This window comes from Phocoena phocoena, chromosome 8 (genome assembly GCF_963924675.1).
Source record: "Phocoena phocoena chromosome 8, mPhoPho1.1, whole genome shotgun sequence".
Lineage (NCBI taxonomy): Eukaryota > Metazoa > Chordata > Mammalia > Artiodactyla > Phocoenidae > Phocoena > Phocoena phocoena.
In genome coordinates, this window is record NC_089226.1 from 63,798,808 (window position 1) to 63,815,982 (window position 17,175).

The 17,175-nt window shown below is 45.7% G+C and overlaps 1 protein-coding gene across 1 annotated transcript in view; it reads right to left on the reverse strand.

Annotated features, from left to right (window-relative positions):
• Positions 1–560: 560 nt before the first annotated feature.
• Positions 561–17,175, reverse strand: part of SCUBE2 (signal peptide, CUB domain and EGF like domain containing 2) — a 65,173-nt gene continuing 48,558 nt past the window's right edge. The window contains exons 16-22 of the mRNA XM_065881626.1: positions 13,742–13,912; positions 11,355–11,522; positions 10,452–10,613; positions 6,957–7,154; positions 5,352–5,504; positions 1,382–1,461; positions 561–713 (exon numbers count right to left, since the gene is read on the reverse strand). Coding sequence (XP_065737698.1) covers positions 561–713; positions 1,382–1,461; positions 5,352–5,504; positions 6,957–7,154; positions 10,452–10,613; positions 11,355–11,522; positions 13,742–13,912 — 1,085 coding nt within the window. The remainder of the gene's footprint in view (positions 714–1,381; positions 1,462–5,351; positions 5,505–6,956; positions 7,155–10,451; positions 10,614–11,354; positions 11,523–13,741; positions 13,913–17,175) is intronic.

The window sequence follows — 17,175 nt, forward strand, 5'->3', positions numbered from 1 at the left end:
GCTTAGGACTCAAGCTTCTGGGATCAAACTTAGGTCACACAGGCTGGAGAAGGCTGTGGAGTCACCGAGTCCTCCCAGGTCCCGGGTGGGTCGATGATGCCTGGAGGACTCTCCCTCCCTCCCTCCCCCCTTTCCTGCTCTGCCTGGTCGGAGCCGACACCTGAATGCAGAGGGCTCCCTTAGGGAGGACTATGCTGGAAGAAGCTGAAGTCTCAGACAAGGCAGGCCCCTCAAGGAGGAGTGAGGACCAAGAAGGACACGTGCATCTCACCTGAGCTGACTGAAGTCCCGCTCAGCCAGCCCTTGACATATCCAAGACATGTGCCCACAGCAATGAGAAGCGAGTAAGACTCAAAGCCGTTCTCAGTCCACATCCACAATGCTGGGAAAGAAAAACCAAGTTCAATTTACCAAAATATCTGTATTATCTATAAAAATTGAACTCTAACCAGGCACTGCTACTAGAGGCAGCGTTATCCGGCTATGCTGGCTGCAGAAGCAGATCGCTGTGTTCCACCAGCCCACAGCCCAGTGCTGTGTTGAGTGGCACGTGGGCAGGCTCATTTGTAAGGTCTCAGAAACCTGGACACTTTGGAACGGAGCAATCGGATGAAGGATCTTGGAAACATTTCCCGGGACTCCTGGGCTGTGTACTTGAAATAGTTCTGGGGGTGGGCCAGAACGTCAAACAGAGCCTTGATCAGTTTCTTATCCTGAAAAGAACAGAATTTTGTTACTGGGCCAAAATATTTTAACATTATGACATTTTGCCAATGGAACTATAATGTCCCACTGTTAGGCGGTAGGTTGATCAGCTGAAAAACACTTTGTGAAAATTGTCTCCTCTGATTTTTATCTTTTTTAGTCCCAATTTTTGTTTCCTAAGTATCTATAAAGAGCACATATTACTTTTATTTTAAAAATTTAATGTGTAAAAAATTGTTTTTCTAAACCACGTGATAACTTTGGAATTTGGGGAATATTTATAGCGTTAGTGATATGGCAAGTGTTTATTTATACTTATAAGTATCTAAAATTTGGTGGACTTCAGGCTGGAAGGATGAGCAAGGAGCCAAGAATCTTCAACTATTTGGAGAATGAACATGGAAACATGAGTTGCCGCTGGCTTGGATTTCTGATAAACAAGTTTCCCTCTGCTCCTCCACACATTTCCAAACTAAAAAATACTACTTTATTTGACAACACTAAAAATGGCCCCTTGAGTTTTTTTAAAAAAAAAACTAAGTCTGGTGAAGATATAAAACTGACCTCAGCCCAGAGCAGGCTCAGTGTCTGAAAGGTAGCAAGAGGAAACCCTTCCTCGGAGGCGCCTGGCGAGCCCTGTGGGTGACTGCCGTGGCCCCCTCGGGGGCATGCTCACCTTCAGTATTTCCTGATGGTTCTCTGATGCGTAGAGCCTGCCATCTCGAACTATGTCTTCAATGAGTTCCTGGTAGTCCTCTGTTTGAATAAAGGACATATTTTGCATTGGTATGCTTTAGTTCTTTCCAGGCTGACTCTTTCATTTTTCAAATAAGGTTCTGAGAAATGCCCCTTCTGTAGCTGCCATCAGAACAATGACCTCTCTGATACTAAGAAGGCAATCAGAGAGGACTTTCACAGACTCACCTGCTACCTCCTCTCACCCACCAGCATCTGCATCCATCTCTCCTATTCCTCCCTCAGATGAACCTCTGTATATCCAGCCAAGACCCATCCCTCCACTTTGCTTACCAGCTTCATGTCCTCTCACCAAATCAAGGACGTTGTTCCACTAATTCTGCCCTTCCTTTCCTACGTGATGAAATTTTCTCTCTGCTGGTCTTTCACACTAGCATGCAAACATGCTGTTGTGTCTCCAATGTTTTTTTAAAAAGCCCTCTCTAGACCTCATTTCTCCCTCCAGCTTCCATCCCACGTCTCCGCTCCCCTTTGTAGCAAAACTCCTTGAAACAATTGTCAGCACTCACTATCTCCAATTCGATTCCTTTCTTTCTCTCTCACACCCATTCCAGTCAACTCTGGCCCCCAGCACTCCTCCAAAACTGCTTGTTGGGGTCACCAGTGACCTTCATGCTGCTCAACTCTTAGTCCTCATTTTCCTTGATGCATCAGTAGCATTTCAAAGTCTAGCCTATTTCCTACAGTCATAATTCAAATCAAGCATATGCAAAACACAATCTTTTTTAAATTCCAGGCAGAGAAGAATGCCTCTTTGTATGCATATTATGTGCAACAAATCCAAACAAATCATAAGAACATCACTGGAACTGTGTGGGAGAAAAAGTGTCTCCTGCTCAAGTGATGGGAAATGGAAATTCATAGGATAATACTCATAATTACTAATTTAATACATGTACAATATCGCTGGTCCTCTATTCATGTGGTCTCTTTCTTCTTATCCTTTCATTTTCGTGAATACAAAATCTATAAAATATGAATGAGGGTACGTTTTCTTTTTTTTTAATCTTGAATTCCTCTACTGCAGAGTCTCTACCTCAGAGAATTAGCTCCTTTTGATGAGGAGTTCACCATTAGGAACGCCTGTCACTGTTCTAGAGAGCTGTTTGCCACTATCCCAAATGCTTCCAAACCACCGTCTTTTTAAAAAATCTTTCCTCTGCTTTTAAGAACTACAGTGTTGTGCTTCCCAGTGTCGGGCACAGTGGTTAAGAATCTGCCTGCCAATGCAGGAGACATGAGTTCAAGCCCTGGTCCGGGAAGATCCCACATGCCGTGGAGCAACTAAGCCTGTGTGCCACAACTGCTGAGCCAGCACTCTAGAGCCCGCAAGCCACAACTACTGAGCCCGCATGCCACAGCTACTGAAGCCCGTGCGCCTAGAGCCCGTGCTCCGCAACAAGAGAAGCCACCGCAATGAGAAGCCTGCTCACCACAACGAAGAGTAGCCCCAGCTCACCGCAACTAGAGAAAAGCCCGCGTGCAGCAACGAAGACCCAGTGTAGCCAAAACTAACTAAATAAATTTATTTTAAAAAAAGAACTCCTGTGTCTCCTCACTTGCTCCAACTGTCATGAGAAAAGCACTCCAGTGTTGTAGGTAAGAACTCAGGAGTCCCAAAGACCCCTGCAACTTTGTCCTGCTGTGCTCTCAGGCAGTTACTTAAATCTCTAAGCCAGAGTGGCCTCATCTGTAAAATCAGGAGAGTCGTGTCCACTGCATGGGTGGCTGTGAGGAACGTGCCGTGTCAAGGGCACTTGGCATATGCCTGGTCCTCATAAGCTCAGCACACGTTAGCCGCAGCTACGGTGCTCCCTGCTCTCCAGGCCAGTGGGCTAGTCTGTAGCAGCCTCAGCTGCCCCTTCTCAATGTGACTGCTATTCTTCTGGGCTTGGAACCAGATATCAAAACTGTCTGAAATATAGGTTGAAAGAAAAAATTAAATAGGCTCTGGTGAAGACCTGAAAGGCTTCTGCACGGCCAAAAGTATTTATAGTTTTCAACTATTTTCTGCTGTGACAGACACAATTTTTTTTTTTTAATTGGGGTATTGTTGTTTAACAATGTTGTGTTAGTTTCTACTGTACAGCGAAGTGGAGCTCCCTGTGCTATACAGCAGGCTCTCATTAGTTATCTATGTTATACATATTAGTGTATATATGTCAATTCCAATCTCCCAGTTCATCCCACCTGCACCCTCTCTTCTCCCCTTGGTGTCCATACATTTCAGACACACTCTTGTGGGCCTAACCAGGGTTATATGTCATTTCCCCTGGTTCAAGCTACAACCCTTTGTTTGAATTAAAGAAAAAAATCAAGACGTTTTCATGTGTCACAGAGTTGAGAACAGCCTGACTGAAATGTGTGAACTTTGGTGACATTTGTTCTGGAGTCTCTGTGGCTTTTTGGCTCCTTCCTGATCCTAGATGGGGGAGGTTGTTGGCTGGCTGCCTTTGGGGAGATAAGATGCTCTAAATCCCAGCAGAGCCACCTGGGAGCCATGTGTGTCCACCTAGGAGTCTGATACTAAGGGCCCTTGTCTTAGTGTTTGACATGGTTTCAGGCACCAGGATGATGATTCTAGAGTTTGTCACATGTTAGAAATAAACTATGTGAGGTGTTTTTAGGAACTCCATAGAATATCGTCTTTCCAAAACACCTACTTTTCACACCTGTCTGCCTAAAAACCTTCAGTGGCTCCCTATAAGATTAGGTCCACCCTTTTGAGCTTGGCACTTGAGACTCTTCATAGCCTAACCCCACCTGCTTCTAATCTCATCTCTCACTGCTGAGCCCCACGCACCCTACCAACTGGCAAAATCATTAGTCCCCAACATGCCAGGTACTCCATTCTTTGGCCTATATCATTCCCTTTTCCTGAATGTTCTTCCTCCCATTTATAAGAAAACTTACATATTCTTTCAAGACACAAATCTCTTGAGACTTTGCTCTATTCTTTCCAAAAACCCATGCAAAATGAATGGCTGCCCCTTTTTCTGTCTCACACAGAGCCTTGTATATGCCCCATTGTAGCATGTATGACACCATATTCTGTTTTGTATCTCTGTCACTAACTGTGTTGTCTCCAGCACCTCACCCAATACCTGGCATACTAGATGCTCATTAAATATTTGTGGCATGGATGAATGAATAAGTTCACGATGAACAGATAACTCTTCCCCCGCTAGGTTATGAGGTCTCCCAGGACAAGGTCCAGTTCATTTTGTGTTCCTAGTCAATGTTTGTCACCCAAGTCTCAGAGCTTGGTAGGGCCCCAGGGCTCACATAGGCCACCCCTTCATTTAACAAGAAGAAAATGAAACCAGAGAAGTCATCTAACTTGCCCAAAGTTACACAGCAAGTTAGTGGCAGAGACAAGACCAGAACTCAGGTCTTTTTCCTCATTTCCTGGGATTCTATATTTAAAAAGCTGCAATTGTAGTAAGTTAATATTTATTGAGTATTTACTATGTGCCACGCACTGCACCAAGTCCTTTATGGATTATCCTATTGAACTCTCACATTAAGTCTAACGATGATCCTTATTTACACACTGAGAAAATGAAGCCTAGAGATGGTAAGTAACATCCACAAAGTTGCAGAAGAGATTAAACCCAACCTGGCTGACGCCATCGCCCACGTTCTGACCCACAAAACTATGCTCGCGTTCATTTACTTTCTAAAACATCTGTTCATCCTTGTAGTCAGTATCCCCAAATGCCTGTTTAAAACTTGGCACCTGTGAGTCAGCGATGTCCTTTCTCCATATCCTGCCTGCCTTTCTGAGCATGCGTGCTTGTCAGCAGTCTACCAGCTGGCCCAGGAGTTGATTCTGTTCGGAGCAGAGAACCTTCTTATGCGTGCTGCAGCCTGAGTTTCACAGTGCTTACCATCGTATGTCACGTATGGGACCTGGAACCCTCTGGCGCTGTTCCCTTCATTGGACTTAAACTGAATCCACAGCTTCTTGGATCTAGAGGTGAAGGCGATGGGGCGTTCGTAGGTCTGGCAGGTTTCATACGTTGTCACAGAATTGGATGAAGCTGCCAAGGGAGGTGGGAGGGGATGGGGTTCAAGACTCATCACTGAGCCTGCAGATAATGAACACTCATCTTTTCAAATACTCACACCACAAAACAAGTTATGTACAAGGGCTCTTCAGGACCAGCTGAGTCCTCGTAAGGCCCACAGTCGTGACTGTGGGCCCCAGTAAAGGCTAACTGCAAGGCCCATGGCTGGCAAACGGCAGCACCCAGGCTGCAGCACTCACTGCAGGAGCTGAGGTCAGGCTCTCACATTGCCCGGCCAACCTGCTGCAACCTGGTAACAATCTCCGCCGTTCACCACATGGTTCCTTAGACCAGGCAGTGTGCTCTGCACGTTACAGACTTTTATCTCACTTAGCCCCCACCCCCCAAAACCAGAGGAAGTTGGTGCAGTGGTTATCTCACTTACGGAGAAATTAATTACTTGCCCAGGGTCACACAGCCAGTATGAAAAATCAGGATTCAAACCCACACCTGACTCCAGACATTGTAACCACTAATAAGAATGGCGAATACTTAAGTAGTATGTGTCATTATTATTCTAAGTGCTTTACAAATAAAAATGCATTTATTCCTCATGATAACCCTATGAGGTAGCAACTATTATTATCCCCATTTTAACAGATGAGCACTCTGGGGCACAGAAAGTTCCCGAACGTATTCCCAAGATCATAGAACTAGTAAGAGGTGGAGCTGGGATTCAGATCCAGGCAGAGCCCGCTCATGACACTGCCTCTAAGCTGCGTTGGTGACAGTATCCTTTTATAGACACTGGGTCATGCATCAGGATGGGAGGCGGGTCCCTCCTGGCTGGACCACACCCTTTGTCTTGGTCAGTCCCTAAGCCATGAGTTGCTTCCTAGGGTGAGGCAAGTGTCTGGGGTCCTGAAGCCAGCCCTGCATGAGCTTCACTGACACTCTGTGTCCTTGTGGAAGAGGGTTCCCAGTGAGCACAGAGGGAAGACTGACCTTCAGGATCGCTTCCTCTAGGGTTCAACAGGAGGCCTCAACCTGTGGTTTTTGTCTAAATTTTGTTTTCTTGGCAAACTCTACAAACTCATGTCCCATCTCTGTTCTAATACGAGGTGGCATTCTAGGCCCGCTTCTCCCATTTAAAGCCAGGCATAACCAACAAGGACCTACTGTATAGCACAGGGAACTATACTCAATATTATGTAATAACCTATAAGGGAAAAAAATCTGAAAAAGTATATACATATATATATATATATATATACACACATATATATATATATATATATACACACACACACACACACACACACATATATATGACTGAATCGCTGTGCTGTACACCTGAAACTTACATGATATTGTAAATCAACTATACGTCCATAAAAAATGTTTTAAATAACAAAGCCAGGCAGCGTGCCATCAGGCTTTCCAGCTGGCCTCAGAAGGGGAGAGGAGCAGACAGGTGAGACGCACCAGTTTTCCGCATCACCAGGTAGTCTCCACAGTCATCCTCTATGGGCAGGAAGATCTCAGGGACCACAATCAAGATGCGGCGCTTGGGGGGTGGGTTGATGGTCCAGGTACATTCTGTGTTGGCAGGGTAATTGCCTGGGTAGTTTGGGGATTCGATGTATCCAGTGAAATCACCTAGCTCCCCTCCACATCTTCTGTCTGGAAGAGGAAATGCCATGAGTTACAAAGGCACAACACAGCTGTCATAATGTCATGGTCAAAAAATAATAATAACAATGATGTCATGGCCACCCCCCGCTCGGCTGAGGAGAACCCTATTGCCCCCGGAAATGACATCATCCCAGGAATGAGTCTGCCCTGTAGTGCCCACAGCCCCCACTGGGAGCCCAACTACATTAACTTCCCACAACAGAGCCCACCCCTCTGGGTTCCCAGGGCATCATTTTCTCATTAACTTGAAGGCGTTCAAGGTCAGGGACAGGTGTTTGTGAAACAAAAGGATAACTTTAGTTTTTACTGTTTTGTTTACAAAGTCCAAGTGCCAGGAGAATGCATGGCACAGAACTTGTAGGTCTGTCAAAATAGGGAGAATAGAGCTTACTGCTCAGCAAAGGATATTTGACCCCTTCCTAGAGATCTTTGATGAAGACATGACAGCCATACTCTTTCACTTTTCTCTCTGGTCAAGACCATGTTTTATTTTTAAGTGGGGAAGAGAATTCCATTCAGCTATCAGTCAGTGTAGGCCATGCTGGATACTCACCTCTGGCACCAAAGGCAAGGAGCATACACATTTGTGCGTACACACACACACACACACACACACCACCTCAGCCACACTTCACTCACTGAATCTCCATTCATCCAACAAATATTCTTGCCCTAAAGGAGCTTAATGTTTAAAACTGTCAGGTGAACCTGTTCAAGAGAAGATGTTGAAGGATCACCTTTGGCCTCTCTAGTTGTAACTGGGATTTATTATTCCCAGTAGGAAAAAAACACAAAAAACCAAAAAAACAGCCTTTTGTTCCTGGAAGAGAAGAGGGAGAGGAGAGAGTCATGGAGTCAAGAAAACTGCCTCCGAGCCTGACTGGCTACCTGAGGAACTGTGCCATGCAGCTCCAAGGACCAGGGGTGGGAAGGCAAGGAAACATTTCATCTTGACGGGAAAAGAATCTTCTTACACTGTGAACTTCCCAAGTCTAATCTACCAACAGACTAGGATATTATGAGCGGCAGTAAGCTTCTTGTTAAGGCACGGGGAGGGGGAAGGGTAAACTGGGATGAAGTGAGAGCGTCGCATGGCCTTATATACACTACCAAATGTAAAATAGATAGCTGGTGGGAAGCAGCCTCATAACACAGGGAGATCAGCTCCGTGCTTTGTGACCACCTAGAGGGGTGGGATAGGGAGGGTGGGAGGGAGGCGCAAGAGGGAGGAGATATGGGGATATATGTATACGTATAGCTGATTCACTTTGTTATAAAGCAGAAACTAACACACCATTGTAAAGCAATTACACTCCAATAAAGATGTTAAAAATTTTTTTTAATTTAACGAAAAAGAGACTAGACAGCTACTTGTGAGGATGTTGTTAAAAGGGCTTCATCGGGGTAGAGAGAAAACCAGATAAGCTTCCAGTCATAAATTCAAGTGATTCACTGCCCCCTTCAATCCCCTACTCTTCCAGTTTGGGGAGGCCTCTTGCTCCCCCACATTGCTGAACCAGCTGAGGTTGTCAGCTGGCCTTTACTAGAGAATTTTACACAATAGTTAAAAACAAAGAAGCAAACAAACCAAGTCCAAACAGCAAGTCCTTGAATGATTTACCTCCCCATTCCTACAGAATACAAACTAAGCTCCCTAGTCTGGCAGTCAAGGCTGTCAATGAAAAAACGCTGGGCTTCCCTGGTGGCGCAGTGGTTAAGAATCCACCCGCCAATGCAGGGGACGCGGGTTCGAGCCCTGGTCCAGGAAGATCCCACATGCCGCGGAGCAACTAAGCCCGTGTGCCACAACTACTGAGCCTGTGCTCTAGAGCCCACAAGCCACAACTACTGAGCCCATGCACTGCATCTACTGAAGCCCCCGTGCTCTAGAGCCCGTGCTCCGCAACAAGAGAAGCCACAGCAATGAGAAGCCCACGCACTGCAATGAAGAGTAGCCCCCACTCGCCGCAACTAGAGAAAGCCCGCGCACAGCAACAAAGACCTAACACAGCCCAAAATAATAAATAAATAAAAATAAGTAAAATTTAAAAAAAGAAAAAACGTTGCCTGCCATGTCAGTAAACAAAGGATGTTGCGGCCACCAAGCCATCACACTGCAGCCACTCCAAATGATGCACCCTGAGGAGACTCAGGATGAGAAAGCACAGGATACTGGCCCCAGGGAGCTGAGGTGCAGAGCAAAGGAAAGATTTCAGTGAGCCCAGACTCTTGTATCTTCCCTTACACAGAAAAGCGCTAACTTCCTTACCTTGAGATATCGAGTCTTGTTTAATTAACAGTAATCTTGATGTTCCGACTACCTGGTCTTTGTTGCAAAAACTCATATATATCCTGGTTCCTCCCCTTCCTCTTTGGAGCAGTCCCTCAGAGCTATCAGAGAGGCTGTGTCCCGGGCTTAAGTTCTCAGTTTTGTGAGCCGAATAAAACATAACTCTCAACTTTTAGGTTGTGCTTTTTTTTTTTTTTTCCAGTCAACAAGGCTTCCTTTCTTGGTCTGCTTCAGACTCCCTGCAGCACATTCCCTGATCAGGTCCAGGGGTCTCTTCCCATAAAGCCTTTCACTTTTCTGAGTCTGTGCTTCCTCCCAGCTGCTCTCTTGGGCGTGAAGTTCTTTCTCCCACTCTCCCCCAACCCTCCCCATCAAAACCTTTCCTCGTCTCTCCAGACAAGAGGGAGTAGCTCTTTCCTCTGCAGTCCCACAGCCTGTGCTGCTGCAGGGCCAGGGACTGATTCTGCTTGCATTGCCTGGCACATAACAGGTCCTCAAACAGTGCTTGCTGAACAGGGCTGAACTGACACTTTACCCTTGGGAGCAAATTACAGCAAGTACAGCTTGTGAATGTGCCTGGAGAAGTAGCCTGCACCAATACAGGTGAGTGCCTGCAGGTCCAGCACTGAGCTGCAGAGCCCTGAGGAGGCCTAACAACGGCTCCGCGGTCCTGAATGAACCAGGGACCCCTGCCAACCCGCACCCCCTAGGTGGACCCAGGTGCTTGCCCTCTTTTTTTTTTTTTTTTTTTGTGGTACGCGGCCTCTCACTGTTTTGGCCTCTCCTGTCGCGGAGCACAGGCTCCGGACGCGCAGGCTCAACGGCCATGGCTCACAGGCACAGCCGCTCTGCGGCATGTGGGATCTTCCCGGACTGGGGCATGAACCCGTGTCCTCTGCATCGGCAGGCGGACTCTCAACCACTGCGCCACCAGGGAATCCCCGGTGCTTGCCCTCTTAATCAAGGACTGTGAAAAGCCTTAGAGAGAGACCTACTTTTACACTGGGTTATGTTTGTGGAGCCATCAAAGTCAGTCGTGGTATTTCCTGGGCAGGAAACACAATTATTCTTTCCAAATTCTGGCTGGTATGTTCCTGCTGGGCAACGAATACATCGGTGAGTGGTGGTGTTGTAGAAATGTCCAGGTGAACATTGAACTGTAGGGGTGGGGGAAGGTGGAGAGAACGAAAAAAAAAAAAAAAGACTGTTATTTTCATCAGATGTAACACGAAAGCTTTCGCAGTTTGGGACAGAAATGTCTATGCCCAAATAAGTACTGCTTTCCTACTACTCCGGGGCTAATCAACACTTAATTCCCTAAATAGCCAGCTTGGGTGCGACTTGTGACTCATGACACTGAGAAAAACACAAAGGGAACGAGGTACGGGTGTATCTTCTGAGTTCATTGTCTGTGCCATTGTCGGGCGTGAACACTCACAGCTCTGTCTTCATGCACAGCGGGCCTGGGAGCCTGGAGGGGCGCAGAGCTGACCCCGGGCTTGGGGCTGGGCTCCTGCAGAAGGCAGCGGGGTGAGGCTCTGGAGAAGGCGTAGGGCCTGTTCTGGAGCAGGGAACTCTAGGGAAGGGTGAGGAGCTAGAGGAGGCCTGGAAGCAAGGAGCTAGAGGAGGCCTGGAAGCAAGGAGCAGAGGGAGCCTGTGGAGTCAACCTGCCCATCTCCCCGGCTGTCTTGCAGTCAGCCCCGTTCGAAGGGGAGGACCATGTCTAGGGAGTTCCTGTGCTCCCTGCACATCCAGCAGGGACGAATGGCCGTAGGGACCTGTCCTCCCTGCCACTGGGGCCCACACAGGTCACCTCGGCTGAGCTTGACTGGGGCTTTACCACGGTTCTCAAAAGGGGAAATTCAATTCCGGGAAGAGGCAAGCTGCCAAGTCCTCACCTCTGGTTTCACAGTCCTGGAAGGAAGTGGCTCCCAGGTGTTTGGTGAGGAGGCCTCCTCCACAGGGAAAGCAGGAAGTACGGCCAGCTTCAGGCTGGAATGTGCCCAGGGCACAGAGCTGGCAGGGTGCAAAGCCATCCGTGGAATATTCACCAGGTTGGCACAGACCTGGGGGGATCAATGACCTTAGGTGAGCAAGGCCCCTGGGCAGAGCCTTTCCCATCTCGCTGCAGATGAGATCAGAGAGATGTGGTCAGGCCTGTCACCCCATGCGGACCTCAGCTCCCACCTCAGCGAGAGAAACTGTCCAGCTCTGCTGTGGACACTGACAAGGTGGCATGTGGGTGCCTGATGTTTACACACAGGGCTACACAGCACAGTGCAAAGGTGGAGACAAGTGTGGACCCTTCTGGATTATGGAGCAGGCCTGCGTAGGCTGCAGGCTTAGGACTACCCAGGGCCCAGGCAGCTGCTGCAGTGCAGGAGCCCCTAGAGAGAGGGTTCTCTGCCTGCAGTCAATGTGGTAATTCGACCCAGAAGTACACCCTCACCCAGCTGATTACATCCTAGTGATATAAAGACTCTTCTGGTCACGGAAGAGTCTCCCCTTTTTACCAATTATATTTACTAAGTTACATCTCCTTATGCTAAGGTGTGTCCTGGCCTCCCTCAATTAGTGTACTAAATGCAACCAATCCAATCCACATTGACAGAGGGACCCAGAGGCATTTATTTACTTTAAACACCGTACTTTATTATATTTTTTAAGTTTATGACAAGTATCACAGCCATAAACAAAAGGATTTCTAAAAGCACACATTCCTTAGGAATTGGCCTGGCATTGGCAAGATGCTATAAAAATCTGCCGTCTCTTATATTCCTAATCATCTCTCCTCTATTAATTTTCATGGTTTTCTTTCTACCCATAAGGTACAGATATAATGGCATTTAACAAACACACCTGAGGGAGGAGTCTGGTGTCTGTCAGACCTGGCTGCTGATTCCAAATCCTCTACTCTTTGGCTGTGTGACCTTGAGTCTCTTTAACCTCATAAAGTTTTTGTAGTGATACAATAACCATATGAACAACTCATGGAATTATTCATGAATGCCTGCATGATGCCTGGTATAGGCAAGTATACAATAAGCATTAGCAATTATTATTATTATTACTAATATTCTGATTTACTATAAATATATCTATTAAGGTCACACACAAGTGTGAACAGATGCCCCAAAGTACCTCCTTATCAACCTTGCCGTTAGTTCCAGGATTTCATAACAGGCCAAAGTATGCTAGGAGTCGCACAGTCAATCTGAGGATCTGATTTTTAAACCAGAAAAGGTCCTGCACTTGAGTTTGAAGTCATTTAGGTGGGAACTAAATCTGGCTCTGGGAATCACTAGAAGGAGAGGCAGGGCTGCCAGAGCTCCGGCGCACTCTGCCGTGGACATCACCTACAAATCGCCACATCAAATCACACCTTCCATTTGAGCCCACAGAGTGTCAGTACAGCTGGCCCTTCTCCTGTTTAATAAAGACATTTACTAGTAAAGTAAATAGGAAAGAAGCCCACGGAACCTAAGTAAGCATGGCTCCAGGGTTAACATTTTATAAGAGACAATTAAAAACTCTTCATAAGAATCACAGACATAGAGAACAGACTGGTGGTTGCCAAGGGGGAGGGGGTCGGGGGAGGGGTGGAGTGGGAGTGCGGTGTTAGCAGATGTAAGCTAGTATATATGGAATGGATAAACAACAAGGTCCTACTGTACAGCACAGGGAACTATATTCAATATCCTGTGATAAACCATAACGGAAAAGAATATTTTAAAAAAGAATGCATATACATGTATAACTGAGCTGTACATTAATAATTAACACAACATTATAAATCAACTATACTTCCATTAGAAAACAAATAAAAACTAAAAATGCAACACACACGCACAAACTCTTCACAGAGTTTTAACAAAATAACCAGATGGATACTTTTTTTAAAAAATTAATAAGCTCTGACTTTGAGACCAAAGCTAGAAAAAGAATCAGCGCTACTTCCTCCATTTTGGGACACTTTCAGGTAGTCCCTACACACTGGGAGATCACTCAGGTCTCAGGGGATATTTATTTACAGTGATTAAACATGCAATTGCAACATTTACACATTTTTTTCCTGTCAGTGTATTCTATCAGATCTTCATTCATTTGTTCAGCATGTGTCAGGCATTGAGCTAGGTACTGGAGAGCCAATGATGAGCCCAATACGGTCCCTGCTGGTAGGAATTCCATGGTGCAGTACGCATTGTCTGCAATGAAATGCACTTATGCTTTCTGCTAAACAATACAGGAGATTGGAGGAGTAAGAAGGGACAGAGGGCATTCTCACCTCCACATTCAGACGCATTCCAAGCTTCTGGAGTCTCCAGGGCCCCAGGATTTTCTGGTCTTGGGCATGGTTCGCATGTGATTTGCCCTTCCTCATTTTGGAAGGTTCCATTTGGACATAAAATGCAGCGTTCTTGTACTCCATCGTAGTATGTTCCAGCCCTGCAACTGACTAGCCAAAGGGGGAAATGATCTTGTCAGTGAGGGCACAGAGGCCAAGGAAGGATGATGTGAGTGCTAGAGATGAAGGTAAACAGATGGCACTGACCCCACACTCCCCCATACAAACCCCCTGAATACAGAAGGTGTGCCACCTCTGGGTTCCCTGTGTACACCTCTCTGCCATGGTCTCTGTCACCCACTGTTAGAGGCATTCGCAGGTCCTCTCTCTCTAGACCATGAGCTCCTCAGGGGCAGGGATCACAGTGGTACTAATTATTTTTGAACACAAGCACTGATGACATTCCCTACTTCACAGGAGGAGTATAAAAGTGAAAATCATTCACTGAACACAGGACTGGTGCTGGAAGAATAGAGAGGAGGGGGCTATTAATTCTGGCTGGTGGCATCCTGGAAGGCTTCCTAGAGGAGGCCACATTTGTGTCAGGCCTTGAAGGATGAGTAGGAGCTCCCCAGATAGGACGAGCGGCAGGTTGTAAAGATTCATGCCTGACATGGGAGGAAAGGGAAGAAAGGAAGGTTGGGGATAGAGTGAAAAAGTCCTTGAATGCCAGGCCTTTGGATTTTATCCTTCAGGTAAAGGAGCCATTGAAAGGAGAAGAATACGACCAGAAGCTGTGTTTTAAAAAGCCCACTCTCTGTTGGCTGTGGGGAGGGTGATCTCAAGGGTCTTACAGATGACCTCTGCAAAACAGCATGCTTCATATTTGTAATAAAATTGATACATTACAAAGAGCAAAGCCTAGTAAATGTCTCCTGAAAGAATAAACTACAAGGAAATTAATAAACTATGCTTTTGATTATATTTTGGTGTTCTTAGTTAAACATGGGCTCATATCTTATTTTAGGATATGAATATAAATATACTGAAGTGGGTTCCCTAGTATAATATTTAAAGAACATCATCATAACCACCAAAGCAGGCTTTCTGATGGCTGACGTTTGTTGAGTACGTACCATCTACTAGATACTGTGCCACGAGCTTTACACACTTTATCTCATTTAGTTCTGGAAACACCCAAAGGAGTTGGGCGCTATGATTAGCTCCATTTCACAGAAACAGAGACTTAGGGACATTAAATAATTTGGCCAAGGTCCCACAGCTAATCTGTGAAATACACCTACAATGAGATCAAGAGCTTTGAGTTTAAAGAGGAAAAAGGTCACTGAATAAAAGTGCCGACTGAATCACAATTCCAGACTTTGCCAAGGATTCTCTATGGGGCATTAGGGGAGTCTGACTGGAATAAAACACATTTTCTTTTATACCTAAGCTGCTAAGAAATAGAAAACAAAATATCACATGATAAAATTAGCTATTATAGCTCTTGAATGTGTGTAAGGGGGAATACTGGTTTTCATCCTACCCTACAAATGCAATTTGCATATGTACTTTTAGGGGTAAACATGGCAAAGTTCTCTATTACCAGTAATAAAAATGTCTTTTCATTATTTACCCCATAATTTAAAGAAAACTGAGGCTTTTTAAAAAAATCATAGTAAGATGAAACATGCCACATTTCAAATATTATTTTTACAATTAAATGATATCAGTCAAAGTCTACTCTAAAGTCTAAATCTTAATACTTTTTTATATTGTTTGGATTTTCTTTTACAATATTCACATATCATTTTTAATTAATTTAATGACATTTTTTAAAAAATTAAAAGTGAACCAAACTCTTGGCAAATGACATTATAATGGGGATGATGCACAGAACTCTGGCAGACAGAGCCTATAATTCCAGACTTAGTCTCTAAATGCAGCCCTACAGGATAATGGTTTCCATAATTACTCTGGTTTCAGCTCACCTCCCATGAAAAGCTGGGCTGAATTATGTACTAGGAATTCATGGCTTTTTATCCTGTGTTCCACCTGACTATCCCAGTGCCTAAAGCAGGCCAGTAAATGAGAGCATAACCCCTTCATGGCTCTAACAAGCCAGCTGTCATGAAGACTGGCAGCAGGAAAATAAAACCAGGGCTGTTAGGAGCTCCTCTAGCCCAAGCCATGTCCATTTTGGGAACAGCTGTTTTCATAACACTCATCCACCTAAAGGGACAGTGCCCATACGACGGCAATGATTCCAACAGCCCCATGAATCATAACTTAGAGTCGGATCAGTCTGGTCTGTTTTATTACTGTTCCTCTGGCAGAAAACGATCCCCTTCATATAGGTGGACAAGAATGGACCTGGTTCTCTCTGCGAAGAGTAACTGGACGGACTCCCGCTGCTCTGGTTGTCCACTCCTTCTTAGAACTATTGAAACCCCGCAAAGCCTTTTCAAGGTTACGTTTTGTGAAGCCTCAAGATATCCCACATCTGTTGCAATTTCTCAAGTGAGCAAAGGACTGAGAAATGCCCCTTGGGCCGCCCTGCAGAAAAGAGGGCACCAGTTCTTTTTTCTCACAGTGAAAGGCCTGCTCCACATAAACAAGCTCATCTTGTCACTCACAGTTTCCATCTTCCTTCCAGAGAGAAAGACGTACAGAAATAATCCATGGCAAGCACCTTCCAGATTAATTTGTTCCTTTCACAAGGTAAAAATGGGCTAAACACTAAAAAGCGATTCTGAAATGTCATGAAGAGACTCCTGAAAACAGCTCTTTGCAAATCTGCTAAAGATCTGACCTAAAGAGACCTCAATGCCAGTTCCAGTTGCTTCTCTTTTCTCCTTGAGCAGCCAGCTTGTTTTGCTGCCCCAGACAAAGGAGTCAATTGCCCCCAGAACACTTTGCGATCACAGCAAAGCTTTTGTGTGTCTTCAGTGACCATTAAAATCCCATTCTCAAATCCCACACAGCTGTTTTCTCTCCCCTTCAAAAAAAGAAAGCCTTTCTGATGCAAAAGGGAGAGACCAGTGGGGACCAGGATTAATGGTGACAAAGAGACCTGAAGGCTGGCCCTCTTTTCAATACCACGGCCTTTGAGTATTTCAGGCTATGGACAAACACTATGGTCTCTCTGTGGCTAAGATGGTGAACCTAATAAAAGGGGTCACTCTCCAGCATCTGACTGTTTTCTTAAGAATCACGCCTTGCCTCTGAAGGAGAGCCACAGGCAGCCCACGTGGATTCCCAGGGTCTCCTGGAGCTGCTGCTTTGTCACGGCTCAGAGGCAATGGCGCTCGAGGCGGTGCTGTGGCCTCAGGATCCTGATTTGAACTCCTTTTAAATGAGTGTTTCAGGATAACAGGTGAGAGCACTCCCTTGGGCTGAGAGGTTGATTTGTCACGTCTGTCCAGGTTTTTGGT